General features: G+C 37.1%; 3 protein-coding genes across 3 annotated transcripts; all 3 read right to left on the bottom strand.

Moving 5' to 3' along the window:
• Positions 1-6,139: 6,139 nt before the first annotated feature.
• Positions 6,140-7,685, bottom strand: LOC147638502 (ubiquitin-like-specific protease 1D). The gene is made up of 7 exons (XM_086795926.1): positions 7,616-7,685; positions 7,393-7,521; positions 7,138-7,314; positions 6,913-7,050; positions 6,733-6,826; positions 6,521-6,622; positions 6,140-6,413 (listed from the first exon to the last, which is right to left on the bottom strand). The coding sequence occupies exons 2-7, from the start codon at positions 7,434-7,436 to the stop codon at positions 6,309-6,311; spliced, it is 660 nt and encodes a 219-aa protein (XP_086652052.1). The 5' UTR covers positions 7,437-7,521; positions 7,616-7,685; the 3' UTR covers positions 6,140-6,308.
• Positions 7,686-7,688: 3 nt separating this feature from the next.
• On the bottom strand, positions 7,689-8,814 carry LOC147638501 (uncharacterized). Its single transcript, XM_086798782.1, has 6 exons — positions 8,657-8,814; positions 8,441-8,569; positions 8,270-8,356; positions 8,017-8,139; positions 7,855-7,917; positions 7,689-7,754 (listed from the first exon to the last, which is right to left on the bottom strand). The coding sequence occupies exons 1-6, from the start codon at positions 8,774-8,776 to the stop codon at positions 7,689-7,691; spliced, it is 588 nt and encodes a 195-aa protein (XP_086654908.1). The 5' UTR covers positions 8,777-8,814.
• Positions 8,815-10,176: 1,362 nt separating this feature from the next.
• Positions 10,177-10,786, bottom strand: LOC147638500 (histone H2A-IV-like). Its single transcript, XM_086795916.1, has 2 exons — positions 10,558-10,786; positions 10,177-10,483 (listed from the first exon to the last, which is right to left on the bottom strand). The coding sequence occupies exons 1-2, from the start codon at positions 10,750-10,752 to the stop codon at positions 10,247-10,249; spliced, it is 432 nt and encodes a 143-aa protein (XP_086652042.1). The 5' UTR covers positions 10,753-10,786; the 3' UTR covers positions 10,177-10,246.
• Between the last annotated feature and the right edge of the window lie 299 nt (positions 10,787-11,085).

Here is an 11,085-nt window from a genome sequence, read left to right as displayed (position 1 = left end):
GGTATCCCCGACCTTACCCAAAATCAAGATATGACTATCTTTCCTTTTGAGCATATCCTCTCCTCTTCTGCAGGACTCGAACGAATAGGGTGAGTCTTGCTAATCATTTCCAAGAGTTATATTTTTCGGACCCACCAGTGGAGAGACGATTACATATGTGGTACTCAGCCCAATATGTCCACATGTGTTGCAATCAGCAGACGACGACAGAGGCTGAGTCAGAATGTCTCTTTAGCAATGGTTCTGTTGAGGATAGGGGTAGTTCGCGGTGTTATACTTTATCACCCCTCACCTTGAGATTATAGAATCACTTGCCATATTTTCAGGCTTCTCAGTTGTTTTATTCCGAGGAGTAGGATTGTAGCACCAATGTGGCGGTGAGAGCACAATTGCATCGCGGCATGTCCACAGCACAGTATCGTCGTTTCATGTGTATGCAATTGAGGCATTGACTTTTTGGAGCCATGTTGCTCTATGTATATATTACAAACCTTATGTAAATAAAGAATGTTTTATGAAAATTCCAGATTGTCTAAGTGATTATGATCACCAACATTGAGCTTAAAGGCATAAGTTATGTTTTCTCAGGACATATGTCGTGGATCCATAGTATAATGATCACCTTGTTGAATGAATTAATTTTGAACTTCTTAAGTCTTAGAATCTCGGAACGAAGTCAAATAGAAAATTTAACGATGTATCGTTTTGGCATAATCATGAGACATGCGAATCATGGTAGACAGCCAGATCCTCAAACGGATGAGGATGAGGATGAGCTTAACCCTGATGTTTGCAAAGCTCTACACATGTCTCAGCCAGTTCCCTTCAAGGGCTAAGGGGAACACTTAGGCAAGGCCATAGAAAAGTGGATCGAAGTGATGGAGGAGTACTTCGATGTCACTGGTTACAATGAAAAAAGTAGGGTGGCTCTTGCCAAGCTGAAGATTGTAGAAACAACCAAAGTAGCATGGAGGAATCACTGCGAGACAAATCGCTTGGATCGAAACACCCAAACATGGGACGATCTCAAAGCATACCTCAGAAAGAGATTCTATCCTCCAGGCTTCTTGGAAACAAAGATGAATGAGTTCCTGGAGCCAACCCAAGGAAGCTGAACCACGGAGGAATATCACCAAGCATTCGCTCTTCTCCTCAAATACTCGCCACCGCTGGGGATGAAGAGCAACTGATGGCCAGGTCCATTCGGCGAACGAATGAAAATTTGGATACCCTGTGGGGTGAAGAATGCTAAGCCAATTTCTATGGCCTAAGCAGTGCGGATGGCAAAGGATTTTGCTAAGGCATTTGTTGTCAAGGTCCTTCCCGAAGCCAGCTCCCTCATCCTTCAAAAGCCAGTTCCCTTGTCCTTCAAAATATTCCAAACTCTAGGAAGCACTTCCAACTTTCCACCTCCTACGAGACATCAAGGTCAAAACCAGGAGACGAGAAGTTTCAGAATGGAAGGAAGGCCTTTTCCTCGAAGCACATTTTCTAGAACTCCGGCTCTTTCCAGGATGTAGAAGGAAGAGGTTCGAAGTGAGAACAGGTGTTTTGGCTGTCAAGGTTTTGGACACCAGCTCAAGGATTGCCCAACTCCTTCTATGTCAATGGGCCAGGGAAGCCAAGGTCTAGAATGTCGAGACCGACTCCTTCGCATCAATCTAATCAAGGTCCCTCTTGCCAAAGTCAGGGTAACCCTAGAAGAATGCCAGCTCAACCTGCAGCCTCAATACAAAGTAGTCTCAAATTTCCCTCCCAGAATTGGGGAAGCCAGAGAGAGAGAGTTCCACCCAAGAGACAACAGTAGCCAGAGCTGCCAGCCAGAGCTACCATAATAGCTGTTGAAGTGGAGGAAGAAATAGAGGAAGAAAGAGGAAAAATTTATGTCCCATTGAGCATCAAGGGCAGAATCGTCAGTTCTCAATCCTTCATACTCTAGCAGAGTACAAGTGTAAGCACTTTAAGCTTTTGATTGATTCAGGCAGTACACATTCTTTTATTTTCCCAGGATGCTTGCGTAAGTTAGTCCTAGATCAGAAAACAGGAAAACCTATGCAAGTAGAACTAGCCAGTGGGGGAAGATTCTTTTCACACACCATGAAATAGACCGTATTCAGTTTAATCTAGATGGGAATGTAATAGACTACCAGTTTGAGAGTCTTACCCTTGGGAATCTATAACAAATTCTTGGAATGGATTGGCTCCATAAGAATCACACTGACATTTACTGTCACAATGGAACCATCTCTTTCCTCGACCTTCACGGGAATCAAGTTCAAGGAACTGGAATTTCTGGATCCCCAGTTCGATAGTTAGTAAAAGCTTCTAAATTGCTAAAGGGACTCAGAAAGAAGCAAGCTGTCTATGTTGTTAAAATGAATCTAGTATATAGAAAATGCAAGGCTAAGGAACCATAGTGGCTATGTAAGATTCCTCCCCAGCCCCTCAAGATGTCCAGTATCTTTCCCTGTATTCAATCCCCTTTTTCTGAATAATAAAAGCTCTTATTTCTAACTATTTTAGCTTAGAGAGAGAAAAATATTCTAGAGAGAGATAATTCAGTTCTTAGATATCTTTGGATGGAAAAATATCTTTTCTTATTAAAATAAATTCCCTCGAAACAAAAGTTTAAAAAGAATTTCCTAAGGTGCATTAGAAATAAATTATAATCTGCTCAAAAGACCTTAGCCTAAGGGTCTTGATTTTCTAAAAATTTTGGATTAAGGTTTTGAGGGACCAATAAGATTAATCCAAATGTAGGGAGGAGATAAATTGAAGAAATAAAGAAGAACCCCCCAAAAATGAGTAAATGCTCACATAAGATGAAGAGTGGGGACTAAGGACCAAAGAAAATAGTTTAAAAACTGATTTTTGACACCTCTGAGTGTAGATTCCCTCTCATGAAGGAGGTGAATTTTTCTCATCATTACTCCCCAATTTTAAATCAATTAAGTGAGATATTTCATCTCTCCTCTCTCCTATTTCAAGTCTAGTTCCAAAAAGTAAGCTGAACTGACCCAAAAATGGTCAAAAATTGACCAAACTGATCTGGAAAACTCTAGAATCAGCTTGCTTGGTTTGAGGCTCACTTTTTCCTATAAATAGAAGCCTCCCCCTTTGTAAAAGCTTAATAGTGTTTATGCACTATTACTCTACTCCTACCCATAGCCAATTACATTGAATTTTCTTGATAATTTAATTATTTTTTACTTAATCCTCTCCAAAGTAATTGGTGGCCACTCTTGATCCAAACAATAGTAGAACCCTCAATCCCTCAAGCCAAAGGAAAGCTTACAAACTCCATGTAAGCTAAAATTTCTACTTTTTAATTTCAAATCTATAGTTTTTTGATTTTTTTTTATTTTTTATAGTTGATTAAAGTCAATTCTGATGCTATGCCTAGATGAAAAGGCCATCCCCTTCTCTTCTTTACAATTCAGCCTTTCTTTATCCTAGAATGATTAACAAAAAGATTATTTAAACTTTTCTTATTGTTTACTCTCTTGGAAATTAAAAATTACGTAGAGTAGAATCCTAGATATCTAATTGGGGTTAATATAAGTTTAAAATAGAAGGATAAAAATGAGCAATGGTCAGCCATACAAAGGAGGTTATGGTAAAATTTTCTAGAATTTTGTGGAAAAGAAAGCTTATTTTTATATTATTTCAAAATAGTAATTTCCACCATTTATGCATTCTAAAAGAAATATTCTAATTTATTCCATGTACACATTCACCTATGAATATGCATGGATATCACTGGTATTAATTATTAAAATTAATTTCTATAGAAAGATACATATTAAAATTTTTTTTATATAAAAGTGTTATTTTCATTGAATTTAATTTCTAAGCATAGAAAGATGCATAATGGAAATTTTTATTATAAAAGTGTTGTTCATTGAATTTAATTTCTATGCATAGAAAGATGCATAATGAAAAATTTTTATTATAAAAGTGTTATTTTCATTAAATTCAATTTCTATGCATAGAAAGATGCATAATCAAAATTTTTATTATAAAAGTGTTGTTTTCATTGAATTTAATTTCTATGCATAGAAAGATGCATAATGGAAATTTTTATTATAAAAGTGTTGTTCATTGAATTTAATTTCTATGCATAGAAAAATGCATAATGAAATTTTTTTTATTATAAAAGTGTTATTTTCATTAAATTTAATTTCTATGCATAGAAAGATGCATAATCGAAATTTTTATTATAAAAGTGTTGTTTTCATTGAATTTAATTTCTATGCATAGAAATATGCATAATGAAAATTTTTATTATAAAAGTGTTATTTTCATTGAATTTAATTTCTATGCATAGAAAGATGCATGATGGAAATTTTTTTATTATAAAAGTGTTATTTTCATTGAATTTAATTTCTATGCATAGAAAGATGCATAATGGAAATTTTTATATTATAAAAGTGTTATTTTCATTGAATTTAATTTCTATGCATAGAAAGATGCGTAATGGAAATTTTTTTTATTATAAAAATGTTATTTTTATTGAATTTAAATTTTATGCATAGAAAGATGCATGATGAAAATTTTTATTATAAAAGTGTTGTTTTCATTGAATTTAATTTCTATGCATAGAAAGATGCATAATGAAATTTTTTTATTATAAAAGTGGTATTTTCATTGAATTTAATTTCTATGCATAGAAATTAATTTCTATGCATAGAAATTAATTTCTATGCATAGAAAGATGCATAATTAAAATTGTTTTATTATAAAAGTGTTATTTTCATTGAATTTAATTTCTATGCATAGAAAGATGCATAATGGAAAATTTTTCATTATAAAAGTGTTATTTTCATTGAATTTAATTTCTATGCATAGAAAGATGCATAATGGAAATTTTTTTATTATAAAAGTGTTATTTTCATTGAATTTAATTTTTATGCATAGAAAGATGCATAATGAAAATTTTTATTATAAAAGTGTTGTTTTCATTGAATTTAATTTCTATGCATAGAAAGATGCATAATGGAAATTTTTTATTATAGAAGTGTTGTTTTCATTGAATTTAATTTCTATGCATAGAAAGATGCATAATGGAAATTGTTTTATTCTAAAAGTGTTATTTTCAATGAATTTAATTTCTATGCATGGAAAGATGCATAATGGAAATTTTTTTTATTATAAAGTGTTATTTTCATTGAATTTTAATTTGTTGTTGTACACTTGATATATGAGGATGGTGGCAAGTACTGTGTTATTTTTCAGTATTTGTGTGGCATTGGATTTATCTATGATCTCTCTCATTTTTTATGTATGTATGATCTCTCCTCGGTAAGCATTTGGATGATCTCTCTCATTGTTTATATGGTGATTGTAAGGACTTTGTAGTAAATTAGGACTGTGTAGTAAACTAGGACTATGCAAATACTAGGACTGTGCAATAAACTAGGACTGTGCAGTAAACTAGGACTGTGCAGTAAACTAGGTCTATGCAAAAACTAAGACAAGCCGAAGTACAAATGTTATGAAATGGTGGCAAGTACTGTGTAATTTTTTTGTATTTGTGTGGCATTGGATTTATGTATGATCTCTCTCATTGTTGAGTGTTTATGATCTCTCCTTGGTAAGCATTTGGATGATCTCTCTCATTGTTTATATGGTGATTGTAAGGACTTTGTTGTAAATTAGGACTATGTAGTAAACTAAGACTATGCAAAAACTAGGACTGTGCAATAAACTAGGACTGTAATAAACTAGGACTGTGCAGTAAACTAGGTCTATGCAAACACTAAGACAAGCCGAAGTACAAATGTTGTGAAATGGTGGCAAGTATTTGGATGACCTCTCTCATTGTAAGACAAGCCGAAGTGCAAATGTTGTTGAGTGTTTATGATCTCTCCTTGGTAAGCATTTGGATGACCTCTCTCATTGTTTATACGGTGATTGTACCTAGTTTGTTGTAAATTAGGACTGTGTAGTAAACTAAGACTATGCAAAAACTAGGACTGTGCAATAAACTAGGCCTCATAAAGCCAATAAGGTTTGCAAGTAACCTCACATCGATACAAAGCGCAGTTTTGCATAAAGTAAAAATCAACCCTAAAACCAAAAATAAGTACTACATTGACACATTTAGCATTCCAACCAAAACATTTAACATTCCATGGAAGTGTAACCTTTCAAATCGTGCACAACTTATCTCGAAATGAAATTTTGTACGAACTATAAAATCCCAAAGTAAGACTTATCTTCACTATCGTGGAGACATACAATGTCATATATCATGAAATGGCATAAGCTATCCATTGACAAAAAACTAACATAGCAAACTAAGAAGGTCACGATGCTAAGGGCAGATGCTCATCCAATACATGGCTAAGCCAAGAACTGAACTCATCCTTCAACTTCATGACATATCCATGGTCGAACCACTTCTTTGATAGCTACACAAGGAAAAAAGCAATGTTAGAGTTTATAACACCAAATTCACATTTAGCTCGTACATAGCAAGAGATTTCATAAGGAAGCTTTTTAATAAGCATGTGGATACCCAATGCTTTGGAGGTGTATCTATAAGGCTCCCATCGATTAGTTTCTTGATAAATGCCATTACATAAAATCCGCAATCAATTGCGTTTGGTTGTTTTGGCACCTACAATGTTTACATACGTATGTCTCATTTGATCGAATCCAAAAAATGCCATATATCATGCTATATATATCATGTCTCAATATTGAAAGCCAAAATTAATTTTCACATACCTCTATACACTTCAACTCAAACCCAGTGGATGGGCATGCAAGAGACTCTTGTAATGGTCCATGTGTGCAACTTGAAGAAATTGACTCAAGAACTCTACAAATATATACATGTAAAATGTTAGCTAGCATTTACCCAAGCATTATGGATTCATGAACTTCAAAGTAAAGCTCTTGTCTTACCGTTGCACAATGGAAACATACTCGCCCGAATTCCCTACATGCAGTGAGTCTAGGTGAAGGAGAATATTTTTTCTCGATGACAAGCCTCTCACCTTCATGCTGTGGGAATTATAGACCACAAAAAGAGTCCAGTGGTGCCTAAGAAACATGAAGTTGTAAGTGCTTTGTCTACTCATGACAAAACCAAGAACACATGCATCAATATGAGTAAAGTATTGACCTTACCTATGTACTAGAGGTAGAAACAAGAACACATGCTTGCTCAGATCAATATGTCCAAAGAAATTTTGCAAGGAAGTATTCCTCGTTGGACGCCGTGAAGCCGCATAGTCATACCACAAACTATCCACGAATGTAACCTTCTCCAGAGCATCTACTACAGGTAGGGTTTTTTCCATCCACCTACAAAATGAACATGCTTTACGCATCTTTGAGCTGCAAATCCAAAAGCTATATTTCAGAATTGAAAAATTTACCGACATGGCAAATAGGTTAAGCACACGAGTAGACGCTTCCACATGCATGATTGACTTGGCTAATTGCACATCCACCTCGGCAATGAATCCCCAACGTGTAGAGTGTAAGTGAATAGTCACTCCGTGTTGAAGTCTACATAACCAAAAAATCAATCCTTGCGTAACTTAAAACCATGCATATGATAAGATAATTCAATATTCAAGCCATAGAGTTATAAAAAGTATACCTTTCATAGACCGCACTTAGATCTTTTACCTTGCCCAAGACATTGTGCGTCTTAATGTCACTAGTGGATATTGTTAAGGCTTACTCTCACTCGGAGAGCTAATATCAAAATAAGTTGCATTTACATTGCAAGCCATCCCCTTCAAGTTCAAACAAACAAGAGTTGACATAAGGAGCCATGGTATTTGAAATAAATCCTACTCTTAAATTGTGTACGAAGAGACATCTTCCACCCCTTACCTTCTTCCGTTTCTTACTTTTTTTAGAGAGTCCTACATGAGCCTCCTTGTTGACAATTTTCTCCTAAAGTGAGGAAACAAGAAATAAAGCATATTTATGTATATTAGTGTAAGGAAAACAACCTCAAAGTAGTACAAAGGTTGAAGAGTAGTATTTTCATACCGTTGTAAGGGAGGCTTTTCCCTCGAATTCCACATTTCTCATCGACACTTCGTCTTCGATTTTTTTGTTTCCATGTGAGGAGCCTTCACTATCATGGATTTGAACATTTTTCTTTGATCGAGTCTTATGAATTGGAAGATTACGAAGTTTCATGGTAAATACAATTTAAGGTTAGTACCATGTTTTTAAAGAAGCCCTCTACTTAACTAGTACATCAGAAGCCCTCAGACCAACTAGTACATCCATCTCTTACCTTCAAAGGAGAAAAAACAACACACTTTTGTCTCTTCTTCACTTGAGATGGAGCCACATGCTCATGGTTCGCCTCATCAATGTTTTCCTTCAAGAGAGTGGCATGTTATGAAAGTAAAGATAACAAACAATGAACAAGTTAAAAAAAATCAAAAAATCATATCTTGCATACCAAAGGAGGAGACTCTTTCTGATTTTCATCCTTGCCGCTTGTCAATATGTCCTCATCGAGGTTTTCCATCCGTTGAGAACCCACTTCACCATCATCATTGTCAGAATCATCACTTTCTTTTTGGCGTCGCTACAAGATGCAAAATGAGAGCTTAATAATATTCATGGTATATATATATTTCACAATACATGTTAATAGGACAAGAGAAAATCTCACATGTCTGGAATATCCCTCTTTAATGCGCCGTTCAATCCCTTGAATGCGTTTCTCCTTGTTCTCCATGTATTGTTCCATGCCCTTGGCAACAAATCCCTCGATGAATGCTTCTGTTTGCATGTTATATGCTCTCTTAGACAAGTTGGTAGGAGCTTTCTTTTCCCAAGCATCTTCAACCAAAATCGTTGTTTCTTTTCATTGTTTTTCATGTTGATTTGAAATTTACGTTTTGCATCTAGAAACCTTGTCTGTGATTGCTTTGCAACACTCTTTGAAGCTCCTTGCATTCCACCACCCAAGGGGCGTCCTGTCTTTTGAAGTGGAATATCCACCTCTAAGCCATGGTCGACTTTCAAGTGGCGAATCATATGAATTCTCTTGATATAGTTCGTGTTCCATCTAGGACACGTATCTGAGACTCAACATTACCGAGCAAGTTTCCCAGAAGGAAGAATTATCTCCTCATAAGGAGGGTTTGCAAGTGACATCTAATAGCAATGAGTACCAAACTCACCATCAATATAAAGAGGTGACATACACAAATTAGTACCACATACTTTTAGCAAAAAGAAAGACTACAAGAAGTAGTGCACAAGGGTTAAACTAGGTTGAAGCTTTAAGTGTGTCATGTATGCATGGTTACATATTACTAAAACACATGCATGACAAGAAGACATTAATCATGGCAATAAGTGAACCCAAGCATGGCTATAAGCATGCATGCAATAAGCACCATCGTTAAAAGAAGACTGATTTTCAAACTGGGTCTGTTTGTATAGTAAACTAGGGATAAAGTACGACTGTGTACTAAACTACGCAATCGCTGTAAGTGTGTAATCTTTTTTGAAAAAAAACATCAAGCTACTTGAACGTTCCAAAGAAATTAAAAAAAACGTCAAGGAGGAATGCAAGAAGACACCGTGTGATATAGTCTGATTAACGACTGAGGGAGGGAGGACGTGCTACGCAATTGTTGTATCACCGCCGGCACTTGGACTTCTGGTATGGCGAACGTTACAACCGACTTGCAGGTACGGCGAATGTGCAAGTCGTCGAGCGATTCCTTGTGGACTGAGGCAACTGCAAGATAACGACAGGTCGCTAGGTCTTAGCGGTGTTATCCGACGGCCACGAATCACAAGATCATCTCAAACATCCGATCCATTTTCTCCCAATTTGCGCTGCGCTCGTCCTAGTTTAGTTTTTGATCACATATGATCCGACAGCCAATAATCACACGCTCGTCTCAGCCATCGATTGCGCGTCCTAGTTTAGTTTTTGATCGCATGGGATCGAACGGCCAAGAATCACGCGCTCGTCTCAGCCGTCGATCCCACCTGAGGCGCCTATTAAAAGCACCGTGCGATATAGCGACGAGGCTATGAGAGCCTAGTTTTTTTTGTCATCAATGAGTTGGATTATCTTTCCTAGCTAACATGTGTGCACGTGAGTGTAATACTAATTTTTCTATCTAGAGAATATATATATATATATATAATATGATGATAAAAAAAGGCCCGCTATGCTATGAATCAAAAAGAGGGTAGACCAAGAAATTGGTGGTGTTAAGAAACACCATGGGAGAGATATTTAGGCAGATGCCTTTTTGGGGGATTTGGGGGCCTTGGGAGCCTTGTCCGCCTTCTCAGCGGACTTCTTGGGCAGGAGCACCTGATGAATATTGGGCAAGACACCGCCGTAGGCTATGGTCACGCCGGAGAGCAGCTTGCCCAGCTCCTCGTCATTTCGAATGGCCAGCTGAATGTGGCGCGGGATGATGCGGTTCTTCTTGTTGTCGCGGGCAGCATTACCAGCAAGCTCAAGCACCTGCAAAAGAAACACCCGCTTAACAATGCCATGATAAGAGCGTCTTAACACGCGGGTTACGGCAGAGATTGTACCTCTGCAGCTAGGTATTCTAGCACTGCAGCCAAATAGACCGGAGCCCCCATTCCCACGCGCTTCGCATAGCGACCCTTCTTCAGATAGCGAGCGAGCCTGCCCACGGGAAACTGCAGGCCTGCCTTAGTGGACTTCGAAACACCCTTCTTCTTGGCCTTGCCGCGCCCACCCTTTCCTCCCTTGGTAGAATCCATAAGATCTTGTGAGCACAGAAATCTACAGCCCAAAACGGAGAAGGAAAACAAGTGATATCATGGCACGCCCGCTTAGCTCTTATTTATAAGGACTTCTCAAAATGGTGGGAAAAACCTTGCATTTCCATAATTTCGAATTTCCACCGTTCGATCTACCATCCATCCGACGGCCTTCAACACTCCTTCGCCGATCCGTGTTCCTTACCTTTCCACCAGTCACGTCGTCCCGTGTTTTTTTCGATAACTTGTGCTTTCACATTCTTTTGGCCCAGAGTTTATGATCCGTGGTCGGACATCTTTGGAGCCATTCATAAGCACCCAACCAAAGCAAGC

This window comes from Cibotium barometz, chromosome 5, assembly GCF_041138505.1.
Source record: "Cibotium barometz isolate CiBa-2024 chromosome 5, ASM4113850v1, whole genome shotgun sequence".
NCBI lineage: Eukaryota > Viridiplantae > Streptophyta > Polypodiopsida > Cyatheales > Cibotiaceae > Cibotium > Cibotium barometz.
The sequence above is the reverse complement of the archived record's forward strand: the minus strand, read 5'-3'. Positions and strand labels throughout refer to the sequence as shown.

Coding starts and splice junctions, on each gene's coding strand:
- LOC147638502 (XM_086795926.1), bottom strand. CDS start 7,436: ATGCATGTGGAAGCGTCTACTCGTGTGCTTAACCTATTTGCCAT. Junction 7,051..7,137: donor TTTCTACCTCTAGTACATAG/GTAAGGTCAATA, acceptor CATGTTTCTTAG/GCACCACTGGACTCTTTTTG. Junction 6,827..6,912: donor TATGTTTCCATTGTGCAACG/GTAAGACAAGAG, acceptor ATATATTTGTAG/AGTTCTTGAGTCAATTTCTT.
- LOC147638500 (XM_086795916.1), bottom strand. CDS start 10,752: ATGGATTCTACCAAGGGAGGAAAGGGTGGGCGCGGCAAGGCCAAGAAG. Junction 10,484..10,557: donor TAGAATACCTAGCTGCAGAG/GTACAATCTCTG, acceptor TTTCTTTTGCAG/GTGCTTGAGCTTGCTGGTAA.
- LOC147638501 (XM_086798782.1), bottom strand. CDS start 8,776: ATGCAAACAGAAGCATTCATCGAGGGATTTGTTGCCAAGGGCATGGAA. Junction 8,570..8,656: donor AAGAGGGATATTCCAGACAT/GTGAGATTTTCT, acceptor TGCATCTTGTAG/CGACGCCAAAAAGAAAGTGA. Junction 7,755..7,854: donor AAAGTAAGAAACGGAAGAAG/GTAAGGGGTGGA, acceptor TTGAACTTGAAG/GGGATGGCTTGCAATGTAAA.